This window comes from Neovison vison, chromosome 4 (genome assembly GCF_020171115.1).
Source record: "Neovison vison isolate M4711 chromosome 4, ASM_NN_V1, whole genome shotgun sequence".
NCBI lineage: Eukaryota > Metazoa > Chordata > Mammalia > Carnivora > Mustelidae > Neogale > Neogale vison.
The window spans coordinates 29,398,565-29,414,833 of record NC_058094.1 but is presented as its reverse complement, the minus strand read 5'-3'; the positions used below and the strand labels follow the sequence as shown (position 1 = coordinate 29,414,833).

Below are 16,269 nucleotides of genomic sequence, written 5' to 3'. Positions count from 1 at the left end.
CCCCACTGCTCTGGGGGATTCCTGCTTAGAATTTCAACCTTCCAGACTGAGGACGGTGTCTTCAGCACACTTAAAAGGAAATCCTTCAAGGCGAGAAGATAATGAATGAATCCGTGAGAAGGGACGGGCAGTTGTCAGTGGGGAGGGGGGAGGGGAGACGGGCGGGGGGCGGTGATGGAGGGAGAGAGGGAGGAAGAGAAGGAGAGAGCGAGTGTGCTCATTAGGGGACGCTTTGTGATTTGACAGCCTCGCCGCGCTGCTACCGCGCGGCTCCCCTCCAGGCTGCGGCTGTGCGGTCCCCCAGCACTTGCAAAGGGCCGCGAGGGTTCCGAGGAGCTGCGGGGCTAAGTGGTCTCCCCGTCCACAAAGTAGACGAGACCCTCCTGCGGGATTGGAAACTTGCACTTATTACTGCTTCATCCACCCGGGAAAAAGCAGGCAGCGCCACAGAAGAAAAGGTAAGAGAAGAAATTGGTTTCTATGGGGAAGGTAGGGCAGGGGGCAGAGGGCAATGGGGGCTCAAAGACGTGTGGTTTTGTAGCCCGGTGATCCCACCCTCTGAGAGCAAAGGAGGCAAACGTTAAATTCCTACCAAGCTTCATCATTGAGCATCTCTGCTCCCTCTACCCCCCTCCCCATCCCTTTTTCTTCTTTCCCCTTTTCCCAAGTATCTGAGAGGTTTCTGTATTTATTTTTCAGCTAGCAGATATCACTTAGTTTTTCCTACTGGGCACCCTCTCAAAGTAGGGAGCTTCCTCTGTTTCTCTTCCACGTTTTTCACCACTAAGAGGAAACAGGTGCCTCTTATTAAGCTGGTCAAAAACGGTACCACCAGCCTACTGTAGAGTTGCAATAAGGAGTTTTCAGAAGTACACGTGAGCCCAGTTCCTGGAGAAACACGGGAGGTGAAGCAGAGGAAGAGAGAGCTGCCCCTCCAGGATTGGCTCCCTTTGAAACTGGGAGGCTGCGAATGAATTTGGGCTGTAACTCTTCACAGGGGGAGAAAGCACGGAGATAAAGGCAGGCCACCGGGAAGAGGATGTTTTGAGAAGTGCTTCCGAGAAACACCAAGCCAGTGAAGATGGAAAACGAGACAGTGAGTGAACTGAACCAAACACAGCTTCAGCCAAGAGCGGTGGTGGCCCTCGAGTACCAAGTGGTCACCATCTTACTCGTGCTCCTTATCTGTGGTCTGGGCATCGTGGGCAACATCATGGTGGTGCTGGTGGTCATGAGGACCAAGCACATGAGGACCCCCACAAACTGCTACCTGGTGAGTCTGGCAGTGGCCGATCTCATGGTCTTGGTGGCTGCCGGCCTCCCCAACATCACGGACAGTCTCTATGGCTCCTGGGTCTACGGCTATGTTGGCTGCCTCTGCATCACGTATCTCCAGTATTTGGGCATTAATGCATCCTCTTGTTCAATCACAGCCTTTACCATCGAGAGGTATATAGCCATCTGTCACCCCATCAAAGCCCAGTTTCTCTGCACATTTTCCAGAGCCAAAAAGATCATCATCTTTGTCTGGGCTTTCACATCCATTTACTGTATGCTCTGGTTCTTCTTGCTGGATCTCAATATTAGCACCTACAAAAATGCTATCGTGGTGTCCTGTGGCTACAAGATCTCCAGGAATTACTACTCACCTATTTACCTAATGGACTTCGGTGTCTTTTATGTTGTGCCGATGATACTGGCCACCGTCCTCTATGGATTCATAGCAAGGATCCTCTTCTTAAATCCTCTTCCTTCAGATCCTAAAGAAAACTCTAAGACATGGAAAAATGACTCGACCCATCAGAACAAGAATTTAAATGCAAAGACCTCCAATAGATGTTTCAACAGCACAGTATCTTCAAGGAAGCAGGTAAGCAAATCTGAGGCACCAAGTCCAAGGGAAAAATGTAGGATAGAGTTCCTTGCAGGATGGGATCAACTTTTCCCTACTTAGCTGTTGACAAAACCAAAATACAATCATGCCGATGTTTCACAGCGTAAACTTCTGCTTTACCTATTAAATCCATCTCTAAAGTAACCAAAGATCTAAAAATAGGTGGAGGAAAATGTGATAGCACACCAGCAGTTCTCAGTGTAGGGGCTGGGATGATACAAGTAAATATAAACAGAAACCCTAGAAATCCACTTTTAAAATGTGTGTGACTCTCTGGGAAATGTTCTCGAAGTACGTGCACTATTTGTGTCTTCTCTGGGGAGCAGCTGGATAGCTTTAAGTATTCTGTGGCATGACAAAGATTTGATAAGATAGTTGGAGAAAAGATGAGTCAGAGCCGTAATGAAACTTTTCTACCATTCTACAGCTGCTCACTGAGACAGATAACTGAAAGGGGCTCCCGGTCCTGGACTTAGTGGTTTTAGTGGGGAATGAGTCTATCACCCTCTTCCCCAGCTCCCTATAAAGTGTCCCAGCATGCAGAAAACAAATAAAAATGCGCTCTGCTCTGGAAGTATTGTGGTAAAAAGCCTAATACCAAGCTCAATTCTTTTGTCACAAAGAATGGTTACTTTTTTTTTCAAATGTGTTTCTCCTGGCAACCATAATCAAAAATCCCTTTATGCTTTCAGATGGCCAAATGTGGATGTGGTTACAGCTAGACAGTGGTTTTACTAGTGGATGAAGTGTAACTTTGTTACAGTAGATACAGTTTATAAGACAATATAGGAATAAAACACTTCTATATCATATACATTTTCAGCTGTACTGACACAATTGTCCCAAGTTCTTTAATGGACTTAGCTTCCAGTTCCTTTTTCTTCTTTGAGAAGCAGAATAAACACATAGCAAACAATTAGTCTCATAGCTGAGAAAGAAAACTTGAAATCAGCAAAACTGGCTTTTTCTCTTTTTTTCCACTGCAGGGAATACACCTCTTCTTGCACGCACAGATAGAAACTGAGCATACTTTAAATTCTAAAGTACACATGTGGATTATATACATGTTATTACTTCCTGAACTCTAGATTAGCTGTTATATGAAGAATCTTAACTGTACTGGGTGTGGTGCATAAACAATGAATTTTGGAATACTGAAAAAAATTAAATAAAAATTTATTTTATTTATTTATTTTTTAAGATTTTATTTATTTGATAGACAGAGATCACAAGTAGGCAGAGAGGCAGGCAGAGAGAGAGGGGGAATCAGGATCCCTGCTGAGCAGAGAGCCCAATGAGGGGCTCGATCCCAGGACCCTGAGATCATGACCTGAGCCTAAGGCAAAGGCTTAACCCACTGAGCCACCCAGGCGCCCCAATAATATTTCTTCTTTTTTTTCCCTAAATACCAAAAAAGTCTAAATTTTATTTATAATGTTGAAAATATATCATTAAATAAAAATTTTTTAAAAAGAATCTTAACTGGACATATGGGCACACACTGAAATGAGCTACTAATGAATGTGGGTGTTTGGGTGTTGTAGATATGCATGAAATGAATAAGAAACTATAACTTAAAGGGAGTATATAACCATTTTAAATGATACTGTGAAGTCTGATTTAATAGAACATTTTTAATGAAAGATATTTTAATACTAGACAGGGAAGACCTGAGAACCATTGCCATCTCTTAGATTCCTATCACTTTGGGTCTAGCAGTGCTACCTAATAACAAGGCACGTTTGGGCATCCATTACTCAAAACTTGATTAAGGGAAATTTAGAGAGAGCTGTTGACCATCTGCCAAGACAAACATTAACAAATACAGTAAGAAAGTAAAGAATATATACATCTCAGTTAGAGATCAAACATGGGTTAATGTCTGCAGCAAAGAAGGTCAGTGAGTAAATTTGTTCATTAGACTCCAATTTATATTCTTGTTATAAATTCTAAAAAAAATTGTTGGTCCGGTCTAATGTCCTTCCTCTCAATTATCATCATTAGTACCTATCAGCATTAATAATGTGCTTTAAATTGGTAATTAAGTTACACGTTCACGCTCCTGTTTCAAAGCTGTTACAGACAGGCTGCCTTTAGAGAGGGTGGTGATAGAAGAAAAGGTCAAAGATTTGGCTCCAGACAATCCTGGGTTTACATGTGGGGCTTCCAGTCGAATAGTATGAGCTTGAACAGGTAGAACACTCTGAGCCTCAGTTTCCTAATCTGGGAAAGGAAGATCAATAGCGGCATCCAGGGTCACTAGGAGGGCTCAGTGAGACATCTTATGAAATGGAGTGGTGATTGACACCTGACGGTTAGCTCCCTTCCCAGTTTTACAGTGTGTTGGCAACTGTTAGAGAAATACAGATTCATTCTTTTAAATACTATATACAGTCACCATTTAAACAGATTAGTTGTTGAACAGATGTGTACATGTTATAGTAACTTCTCTAAGGGACTTTTTAATAATTGAGGCATTTGGAAATGTATTCGGAGCATTTGGGTTTGTCACCATAGCATTGCTGTCAGCATTCAAGAGGGAGGGGTGCCAAATGTCCTGAAATGAGCCAGTCAGCCCCACCCTTTGAAGAAGTGCCCTGTGACACATGCCAATAACGTGCGCCCTGACAGACACGGGCTGGTGTATGAATCAATGGAAATGCACTGGAGTAATAGGTCATGAAATTCAGTCTTGATTATAGATGGGATAGGTGTTCAGAGAAGAGAAAGGACATTGTGGGGCTAAAGGGATCCGGGAGAGCTTCATGGAAGAGGTGGCATTTGAGAAGGCTCTGAAAGGAGGGAGCTAATCTGGAAAGTAAGAGTCAAGAGGGACAGCGTTCCACACAGACAGAACCTGGCTGGGATGAGAATGTTACAGGTTTGGACAGGAGACAAGAAAGGGCCCTTGGGTGGGATTTTTATGGTGTCGAGTGATTTTGTTGACTACAATGAGTGATGTATTTGGGGGAGCAGTAAAAAGAAAGATTGGATTAATTAGGAGTGTGTGTGTGTGTGTGTGTGTGTGTGTGTGTAGGGACAGAGAAGGGGATGTGAAGGATCACAACCATCAGGCAGAGAAAGGAATTTTTACTTGGTGTGGGGATAGCTGACAACAAGGTGGTAAGCAGGAAGTAGTGAGCAAACTGGTTTGGGGGGTGATCAACATGGGGATGAGGCAGATTTGGAGGGCAGGAGACAGGGAGCAGAAAGTCGCCTTGGACATTGTTGGTGATGATTCAGGCATGAGGTAGGAAGATTTTTTATCAGGAGGACTTAAAGGAGGGTGTGAACCAGAGACATGTTTGAAAGAAAGAAAGGGTGAGTTGTGAACGTAACAGACACACCAGCTGAGACAGCACAGCTCCAGGGCTCGGAGCCCAGGAGACACAAGCGCCCCTCCTCCTGAGTACCAGTGAGAGCCACGCAAGACAAGCAGTTTTGTCCAAAATCAACGTGCCTTCCCTTGGCCTTTTTCTCTTCTAAAATTGTTCTTTTCTCAAGTCTTCAAAAGATTCAAACCTCCACCTCCTAGAACCGAGGGTCCTTTATTTTATTATTTTCTCTGCATATTTTTTTCTTCCAGGCAAGTTTAATTTACATTTTAATAAATATTCTCTGGGACAAGTCTTCCTAACCAAGTTATTAAAGTCAAATGTGCATAGCCTAAGAGAACGCCATTTAAAAAAGGAAATAAAAGAGCATTTATATGTAAGGGACAAATGAGCACTTTTGTTTGTTTTTAACTTTTATCCCCCATGCAGAAAATCCAGATCAGAGCTTTTCCTTTCCCTCTTATTTAGAGATTCAATTATATTTTAGGAAACTGACGAAATATTTGGTAAACTGAATCAAGGAAATTACTCAAAACCGTGGCTTGGAACTGTGGAGATAAAGGATTTATCTGATTGACTAAACCTTTGGCTTTATAACTGGTTGTTTTGATATCGAGGAGACCCAGAGTAAATGAGCCCACTTGTCCCATTTCCGCTCTCTTCACACAGTTGCAGAAGAGCTGTCGGTTTTGTCCATTCCAATGCAGAGAGTTGGGTGGATAAAAAATTCAAATTATTGACTGTCTATTTCGAAGCAATTGATTGGGTCCTCTGGTATTTTGGAGGCACAAAAAATCTTGGTAATGGACTATACTACGGATACACACAAAGCAAATGCAAATATTTGCTTTCCACGGATCCTGGGGTGTGCAGAATATCGTACGGAGGAGACTACCGTTTTTCTTTTACACCGAGTATCCCTAGTTCATTCCTTTTTTTTCTCTGGTTGGGGAACTGTGGAACAGAGTCCAAATACAAACTCCATGAGTTTATGGCAAGTTTTTCATTATAGGTTTTATTTGACTGAGGAAGCCTTTAAAATACCAGTCTTGGTTTCCAGAAATTTCTTACAAGCCTTCTACCTTACCAGAGGAACACAGCATGCCCAAGAAACAAAAGACACTTTCCTTTCTAAAGCAACCCATGCCTTTGCTCCTGTTGCTGTTGTTACTGCTGATGACAATATGAAAGCAATCATGTGTATTATGGAAAACTACAGAAAACCAGGATAAGAAAAAAGGCCTCCTTTACCCCACCTCCCCAAACCACAGTTTATTAGCATGGGCTTATATTCTTTTTCTTACGGTTTCACTTGGTCTTTTTAATATGATTACAGTCATATATACCTATATGACTGTAATCATATTAAAAATCATATATATGTATATATATATGATTTATATCCTACCTTTACATAAAATGTTAAAATTAATATTCTCAAGGAAAATAGCAGAGTAAAAGAAGATGGGTAAGATTGTATCAATTTCTCTTAGCCTTGATTTTCTCATCAATAAAAGGGGAATAACAATTACTCATAGACTTTTTGTTCAAATGCAATGAGATGCCTGTGACCAAATTCATGTTTGCTCTCTTCCTGCCTGTCCCGTTGGTTACCCTTCCCTCTGGCCAGTCCTTCTCACTGATCCGCAACCCCCTCTGCAGCCCCCTAGGTGTGTTCCACAGGTGCAATAGGCTCCTGGAAAATGAAGAATCCAGATCAAGGAAGGGCTTAAATGTGTCTTTTCTCTTCTCCCCCTGCCTCCCTCCAACTCCTGCCTCCAGTGCTGCTTGCTTCTCAAAGAAATCTTGAACAAGGAAACCCCTCTGAGACAGGAGGGAAAGGAGGCATAACAGTGTAACATCAGGCTGTAGGCTGGGATATGAGAGGGGAAAGTCCCTTGTGTTTGTATGGGGGGTTTCATCAATGGTTCATCGTACCGACAAATTAATGAAACCAAACTCTTCTGCATTGGTCTAAATTGGAGGTCTCTCGAGTTTACTGGGACTGTTTTCACAAATCCATTTTTTATTTCTAATGGTTTTGTTTCATTTGTCAGGGTTCACCTGTATCCTTCCTAGTAATAAAGGTCACTAAGATGGAAAAAAAAATGTGATCTTTTTTTTTTTTTCACTTAGCACACAGCTTTCCATTTTCCCTTTCCCATCCTGTGTAAGGAAAGACTCTGTACGTACCCATAAACTGACTCAGCAAAAAACCCCTGGAGTTAGGAGTCTTGTGTCCCTTGGTTAGATGAACATTGTTTATTTCCAGTTTTATAATTGTAGCTTTGAGGCATAATTTCACCAATATAGAAAAATACATTTTCCTACATGCTTACAAAAAGGAGAAGATGTACTCCTGTAGCATTCTTAATCTGGACACACACACACACACATACACACACACACACACACACACACTTCTTAAAATCAGCTAATCTTGAGGTGCAACTGGGTGGCTCAGTCAGCTAAGCATCGGGCTCTTGGTCATAACCTCAGGGTTGTGAGTTCGAGCCTTTTGTCAGGCTCCGCACTCAGGAGGGGGTCTGCTTGAGATTCTCTCCCGTCTCCCTCTGTCCATCCCCCTGCTCAAGCTCTCTCTCAAATAAACAAATAAAGCTTTTTTAAAAAATCAGCTAACCCAGGGGTGCCTGCGTGGCTCAGCGGGTTAAACCTTTGACTTCGGCTCACGTCATAATCTCAGGGTCCTGGGATCAAGCCCTGCATGGGACTCTCTGCTCAGCAGGGAGCCTGTTTCCTCCTCTCTCTCTGTTTGCCTCTCTGCCTACTTGTGATCTCTCTCTCTCTCCCTGTTAAATAAAGAAATAAAAATCTTTAAGAAAATTTAAAAAAAAATCAGCTAACTTTGAAAATGACAAACCATATTTCTTTACGTAGCTTTTTGCGCATTCTTCAAATAGCGAGAGATATCCTGGGTCCAGACAGACGAAGGCTCGGCTGGCTCCCTGTCTTTAGGTTCCTTTATGAGCTGGGGGTAGGGTGAGAAATATGAAGCTAGAGTGAGGTCAACGTTAAGCAAAATTGGGCAATAGGCACTTTATACTCAATATCCTCCTCACCTTAATGAAACGTCCACTCACAATCCTGAAAAAGCACCTAGCACTGCCGTAAGTGTGGAGGCCGCAGGGACACGGAGAGACGAACTCCTCATCTTCTGAGGAGCTCACTGTTGGCGAAGTGCACCAATAATCCTGAGCCGCCCACTGTGTTCTGGATAGAGGACGCGGCTTTGGGAGGGAGAAGCAAAATGGGGGAGAGGGGAGGGAGGCTTCATGGAGTCCCTGCTGTTGAGTTGAGCCGGTGAAGATCAACAGAACATCTCAAAGCAGCACTGAGAAGACACGGGGAGAAGCGGGGAGCAGAGCTCCAAAGAGCAGGGGCTGGGAGATAACGAGGCAGGTTCAGGGACAGAGCAGTCTAGTCTCCTCACAGCGGGCCCACGAAAGGCAACAGTCCGGTGAAGGTCGTCTACACCTGCTGCATCCGACTCCCTTCTCGCTTCTGCAGCTGCGCGCTTTGTCATCCACCTGCTCTGTGTCCAGACCCGCTTACGAGTCTCTAGCACGGGGTCCTAGCAACACTTCATTGCTTTTTGGACATCACCTAAGCACATCAAACCCAATGTGTCTAAAACTAAACCCATTATTTTTCTTCGTAAATCCCAACTTTCCTCTTTCTTATCTGAGAGTCCCAGATCCAAAATCTGGGAGTCTCTCTAAGGTGCCTTCCACGTTATATAGCCAAGTCCAAGTGATTCTAGCTCATAACTGTCCTGTTCATTTACCCCACTCACACCGCCCCCCCTTCATCCAGCACACACCTCACCAGCCTCTTGGGCTCCAATTCCAATCTCCCCAAATCACTCTGTACATTGTTCACTAGGGGCTCCCTCTCCCAGAGATATATTATCCAAGTGATTTGTATGGTTCCCTGAGGCCTACAGTTGAAACATCTTAGCATGAGCAAATAGGATCTTGCCTCCTTCTTGTGTGTTCAGCTTACTCTCCTGTGGCTTTCCTCACTTACACTTCATGCTGCAGTGATCCTGAATTATTTGTAGTTCTCTGAACTTATTGTGTTCTCTCAGTCAGAATGCCCTTCATCTGGCCAACTCCTAGTGATCTTCTGAGTCTCAGGTCAGAGGATGTCCCAAGGCACCCCCCCAAGCCTTCCCTGAATTTCTCAGGCAGACTTATATAACTAAATGCCTAGCTCTAACTGTGAATGTTAGGTGTTCTACCTCTGTTTCCATAATACTTTGCATATACTGCTAGTTTAGTAATCCTTAAGTATCATAATTGGTGGCCTGTCCACCTCCCTATTGTCATTAATATCCTTAAGAGCAGAACCTTGTGTCCTCAGTGAGCTCAGCACGGTGTCTAGCACATAGCAGGCTTCCAAAAGTGGGTACACACAGTCGTGTGTTGCAGCCAGAAAGCACAGGCTTTGGAAGAGCGGGTTGTTAGCATTTCTTTTTAACTCTGTGTTCAGTGATGACACATTAGTTGCTTACAATTGACCATGGGTGGAGTTTTGTAACCTATGGAAATCAACAAATATGACAATTCAGTGCCTTTCTCTTTTTTGTGGAGAGCCAGTGGTTAAATATTTATCAGCACGTTCCTGTGTGTGTGTGTGTGTGTGAGAGAGAGAGAGAGAGAGAGAGAGAGTGAACACGCGCTAGGGAATTTTACACGTATAAGAAAGTACATGCCTGCTTCCTTTGGGGCTCAGTCAATTCCAATACTATTTTGCTCTGTGGAAATACTGTTGTTGATTTATGACATATACTTCTCTGATTTTAAATAAAATTTTCTTGTCCTTTATTAAATCTCTCTTTTAATCCCTTTTTTAAAAAAAGATTTTATTTCATTTTATTTCAAGTAATCTCCACACCTAACATGGGGCTTGAACCCACAACCCCGAGATCAAGAGTCCCATGCTCCACTGACTGAGCCAGCCAGGTGTCCCTGTTGAATCCCTTTTTTATGCCAAAATAGCCAAACTAGCAACTACCCAATATAACGGTGAGTAGGAAAGACTTTTTATGGGGATTTCCTTCTCCCAGACAGGACAGGCTAACTTAGAAATATGGCAGACTCAAATAATAATTCACTTTTTGTACAAAATCCTGTTGGCTTTCCAATGAGCCTTTAAAATATTGTCTGTAATGAGAGATCTGCACTGGACAGGATGGAGAGAGAGGCAGAGTGATGGCAGCTCAGAGAAGGAAAACAACATGAGCAGAAGTATAAAAATGAGGGCTCCTGGGTAGCTCAGTTGGTTAAGTGACTGCCTTTGGCTCAGGTCGTGATCCTGGAGTCCTGGGATCGAGTCCCGCATCAGGCTTCCTGCTTGGCCGGGAATCTGTTTCTCCCTCTGACCCTCCCTCAAATAAATAAATAAAATCCTTTGAAAAAGTATAAAAATGAGAATAAATCTATCTGAGTACCCCATGTGACTCATTTTCCTAAAACAGTTTGTACACATCATCTTCTTTCTTTCTTTTTTTTTTTTTAAATAAGATTTTATTTATTTGACAGATGGAGATCACAAGCAGGCAGAGATGCAGGCAGAGAGAGAGGGGGCAGCAGGCTCCCCGCGGAGCAGAGAGCCCGATGTGGGGCTCGATCCCAGGACCCTGAGATCATGACCTGAGCCGAAGGCAGAAGCCCAACCCACTGAGCCACCCAGGTGCCCTACACATCATCTTCTTTCAAAAAGAATATCCCCAATCTCTTCTGACTCGCTTTTAAAACTGTCTAACATCTGACCCTTTCATCATTATTTTGGTTTTGTTTATCCATTATTTCTTTAATTCAATAAACATTCCTTGAGTGCCAATTTCAAGCCAGGCATTGCTCTGGAAAACCAGTGAGAGTCACTGTCTTTCAGTGCAATATGAAAGATCGCTGTTAAAAACAATCAGAGGGCACCTCGGTGGCTCCATTGGTTAAATGTCTACCTGCACTTGGGTCATGACATCGGGGTCCTGGGATCAAGGCCTACGTCAGGCTCCCTGTTCAGTGGGGAGTCTGCTTCTCCTCCCTCTGCCCCTCCCCCTACCTATGCAAGCTCTCTCTCTCTCTCAAATAAATATAATCCTTTAAAAATATGAAAAAAATGTTGGGCTGTACAGTGTACGGAAGAGGCAACGGGGAGGGGCAAACGCTGTATTTAAAGCCCCCAACAGAGTAAGAGTCGCTTCTACTCTGCAACAATGAGTGGGCTTTCACCAGCCCAACAAGAAAAATGAGAAAACCTTCAGACCGGCAGAAGTAGTCAGTTATGTAACCAAGCTGAGCCCAGGGCGAGACCACAGAAGTCCCCATGTGTTATCCGAAGGTGTCTGAACTTGATTCTGTGGCACTGGGGAACCACCGAAGGCCTTGACCTTGGGAATTTGGCTCATAAAATTGTACAACTGAGCCATCCAAGAACCAGGGAGACGGAGATGAAGTTTTCACTATCCAAACAAGAAACCAGGAAGGCTTCAGTTAGGGGGTAACAGCTGGGATGGGTAGGAAGGGGCACGTATGAGAAATATTTAGGAGGAAAAATCAGTAGTATTTAATGAGTAATTTGACCAATGAAGAAGAGAGAAGTTCCTGAGTGGAGTCCCAGATCCTCTGGTGGGGTGACTGGACAGGTCACAGCCTTAGTAAGCACAGCACCTAGCAGAGAGGAAGAGGGGGCTTACCTGTATGTATTCCTTCCCCATAGAGTCAGGCACATCAAACCACATTTCCCCACACCTACCAGGCTCATGTACATTTTGCAACATTGCTCATGTAATTTTTCCCACCTGTAAAACCCTCCCCATCTTGATGCTTCCACACCTCTCTGTGAAAAGTCCCCAGCCCAGGCAGCAGTTGGATCACGAGGTCCTATACACTGCACATGTATTGGAAGGCAGGGGAGCATGAGCTCTAGAGTCCGAAAAACCTAAATCCCATCTCTTTTTACATTTACTCTTGGATTCCCCAAACCTATCTTCTCCCTGTCCCCAGCACACCGTCCCACGGAGAGGTTCCTAAACTCACCCCACTTTACTCTGCGTCCAAGCCAGGGTGCACACGCCCCCAGCTGCGTGCGCTCTGCAGCCGCCCTTGGACCTGGACCTGTTCCAGTCCGCCCGTCCTGACTCACCGCTCAGCGCAGGCTTCCCGGAGCTCCCCCTGGCCGCTGAGCCAAGGCTTCTCCCTTCTCACCAGCACTTTGTTCCCACAGCGTGCGGCTCGCCCTGTGGCCGCAGTACTTTGTTCAAGGGTCTCTCCCACCGGCTCGTGCCTTCCCCAGCCCCGGCGACATCATCCCATTCCTTTCTGTGTCCTACCGTGGTGCTAGGGACACACTGACACATTACGAGGAAACACCAGGTGTGAGGAATGAGGAAGACAGGAGGGTCCAGTGTGACTCCCCCAGTGCCCTCCAGGAGACCCGCAAGCGGCAAAACGCTTGAGGGAAACCTGGAGGGACAGATGTCAAAAGCACCGTCAGAAACCTTCAGGTTAAGGAGAGGATTTGGACATTGTAGATTGTTACGTCTTCAGCATTGGGAAAAACTTACATTGTCAGCTGGATCAGATCAGATATGGGCCTTTGGGGATCATTAAGATAATGGAAAGAAGGTATAATTAGGATTAAATGAAAAGAGAGGGAAGGAGAGGTGGACAAAAATCACGCTCTGGAGGAATCTCTGATTAGGAGGCTGGAAGAGAACTGGGGTCTTTGCTGGAGACAGAAAGACCTAGTTTCCCCTCTTGGAACATGGCCAGAGGGCCAAAGACGGAGTCTTAGTGGCTGCTTTCCCTCCAGGTGGGAGGGAAAATTAAAAAGGAAGAATAAGCCAGGGAGAGAGAGAAGGTTCAGGCAGAGAGAAGTTTTGGTGAAAAGAATAAGTGGATCTCTCTAAAACTGGGAAGTCACGGCCTGGCGAACCAGAGTCGAACGCGCTCTCCGGAGCTGCGGGTGAGGTGCACAAGAACTTAAGCTATGAATTAAATTTGCTCTGAAAATTACACAAGGCTAAATGTGCACACAAAATAGAATGGATAATGCAAAACACCTGACAGCCTTGTTTAGTTGCAATAAAAATAGATAAAATCATCTTGGAAAAGAGAATCCTGCAACCTTTCGTGGACAGCCCTAGTGACTTTGGGCTGTCCCCCTAGCATAGCTGGCCTGAGCAGAATTATCCAGTAATTGCAAGTAGGTAAAGCGTTCTGTGCCTCTCCATCCTGTGCCTTCATCGTTTTGAGTTTTAAACGGGATTTATGGCTCTGGGAGAACTCAGCAGATTTTCTGCAAGCCAGCCACTCTTAGCTTAGAGAAGGAGGCTGTGGCTCAGAGAGGTGGCCCCATCGTGAGGGTGAGAGAGAATAGAGGCAGGGTAAATGCCGAGCACCCCAGGAATTTTTAAAGATCATTTGTGAAGTCAAGTAACGGGAGCCTCCAGCAATGGCTGGGACTGATACTCTGCCACGTTTCCTCTGACAAGAGTTCTGCTTAGTGACTGATTCTACTTGGCAAACCTTTGAAAGATGACGCATGTAAAAAATAAGGGTGGGGGAGAGCAGGAGGAAAAAAAAATGTGCATGGATATATTTTCTGCTACAAAGAAAGATAGGAATAGGCTCTGATTCTGGGTGAATTTACAGGAGAAATAGAATCTAGAGATTATGAAGTGCTAGGTGGATCTCCAGCTATTTCTCTGTTAATCAATTAGGAGCAATCAAATCAAGCACACAGTGGCGGTATTATCCTTGTTCAATAATTCCAGTCCCTTCCAGGGTGCTATTATATGGAATGGGAAAACAGAGCAGTAAGGACAAATTTGCACCTACTCGTCTATGGCTTAATTGAAAACCTACTATATATCAGGCACAGTGTTAGGTACGAGGATACAAACATGAGTAAGTTAGAACTCCTGCTCACAAAAAGTTCACAGTCTAATAGGAAACATAGGAAAGTAAAGTGATACTTACAGTCATAAAGGACTAAGTGTTATCTATCAGAAGAAGCCCAGAGTGGTGTAGTTATAGTTCTACTGACCTAGATGGCTCAGGGCCAGATGGACAACAGAAAGGCTTCCTGGAAGAGGACTCCCAAGCTGCACCTTGCAAATCAGTAGAAGTTTTATAGGTGAAGAAGGGAAGGAAGATGGCTTATGCACGGGGAACTCTACTGGGGAAGGCCAGCAGTCCAGAAAGATCACCAGCGGTCTGGAGAAGATCCCATAGCTCATTAAGACTAGACAACAAAAACTAGGACCGATGGGACAGGCAGGGACCAGGAAACGAAGACTTCAGCTAGGACACCGAGGTATTTGGACAATTTTCTAAGGGCTATGTAAAGTCACGGAAAGATTGCAAGGGAAGCATATTATGCTCAGATCTGTGCTTGAGGAAGATCCCTATCTTCATGTAGGTGAAGGGTTGGACCAAAGTAAGGACATTGGCTAGGAGGGGTCCACAGCAATAGGGACAGAATAACTGGATGGTTCGGCAAAGGCCTCCCATGATAAGGTAGACAGCAGTAAGAATAGAAAGAAATAGATATATTTGGAATTTAATCAACAGACTTGGTCTGAGTAGATGTGCAGAAAGGCAGAGAGAAGGGAATCAAAGGTAAGTCACTTGAGCCACTGGGAAAGTGGTGTGACCATTGAGAATCTGCATTCTGGAATCTCGTGCCCCACAGCAGAGCCAGAGTTGGCCACTGACGATGGGACATGAGCCTGCAAATTTGTCTCCCTTTGCTCATCTGTAAGAGCGATGCTAACAGTGGACCTATCTCTCAAGGTAATTATTAGGATTAGGTGCAATAATCCATACAAGGCATTGTGCACAGTGCCTGAAACAAGGACATGACAAGTGCTAGGTACTATTATTATTAATTGGGTAGTATAATTTGCCTGAATGAGGACGATTAGTAGAGGAACACTTTTCAGGGCAGTGAGCATATTAAGTTCAGTCTTGTCCATGTTGCATTTGAAATGTCTAGAGAATACAAGGGCACAATTTGAAATACAGACTTGAGCTCAGAAAGACACCTGGCCTGGAGATACAGATTTGGAGCAATCAGAGTCCAGACGGTTGGCTGGGGACTCTGGGATAGATAGGATTATTGGAGGAAATTTTGTGGAATAGACAAGAAACCCTGGAGTAGCCAGAATTCTGGAGAGAATGGATGAAGAGCCCCCATAAAATAAACAAACATAGGAAATAAATAAAATAATAAAATAAATACAAGGAATTGCCAGAGAGAGAGGAAGAAAGCCAGGAGGAAGTAGAGTCACAAAGGCCAAAGGAGGAGACTTTCCATGGAGGTCAGTAGAAAGAGGTGAAGATAACTGAAAAAGCACCCCGAGCAGTCATTGGCAGCCTCTGTGAGTACAATTCCCATAGAGTGCTCGGGGGACTACACTAGCTTCCATGAAGTAGCGAATGAATGGATTGGCGGGGGCGGGTGGGGGGCAGCGGATGGAGCACCAGGAAACTCAACAGAGAGTAAGAGAGATGACTTTTACCAAATCTGATTGTGAGAGAAGGTGGGTGGGTGGGGGTGCACAGTAATGGCAGGGAGAAAAAAGGCAGAGTATTTTTGTCTATTTTATTCTGTTTCCTGCTTAAGACAGGAGAAACCTAAAGCCTTTATTTATTCATTTTTAAAGATTTTATTGATTTACTTGAGAGAGAGAGAGAGGGGGAGGAAAAGCATGAGCAGGGGGAAGGGCAGAGGGAGAAGTAGGCTCCCCGCTGAGCAGAGAGCCGCTGTGGGACTCTATCTCTGGACTCCGGGATAATGACCTGAGCAGAAGGCAAACGCTTAACCAACTGAGCCTCCCAGGATCCCCAACCTGAAGCCTTTAACTCCTGATGGGAAAGAGCAAAGCAGAGTGGGAGGAATTACTGGCAGAGACAAGAGCCAGACTCACCGTTGCTAGGGCTGCGTTCCTGGGGAGGCACAAGGGGTGCCAGCAAGAGCACAGACAAAGCCATTACCTTGGAGAGGGGA

The 16,269-nt window shown here is 44.6% G+C and overlaps 1 protein-coding gene across 1 annotated transcript in view; it reads left to right on the top strand.

Annotated features, from left to right (window-relative positions):
• Nucleotides 1-1,081: 1,081 nt before the first annotated feature.
• Nucleotides 1,082-16,269, top strand: part of TRHR (thyrotropin releasing hormone receptor) — a 36,059-nt gene continuing 20,871 nt past the window's right edge. The window contains exon 1 of the mRNA XM_044247090.1: nucleotides 1,082-1,870. Within this exon, the coding sequence (XP_044103025.1) occupies nucleotides 1,082-1,870 (789 nt within the window). The remainder of the gene's footprint in view (nucleotides 1,871-16,269) is intronic.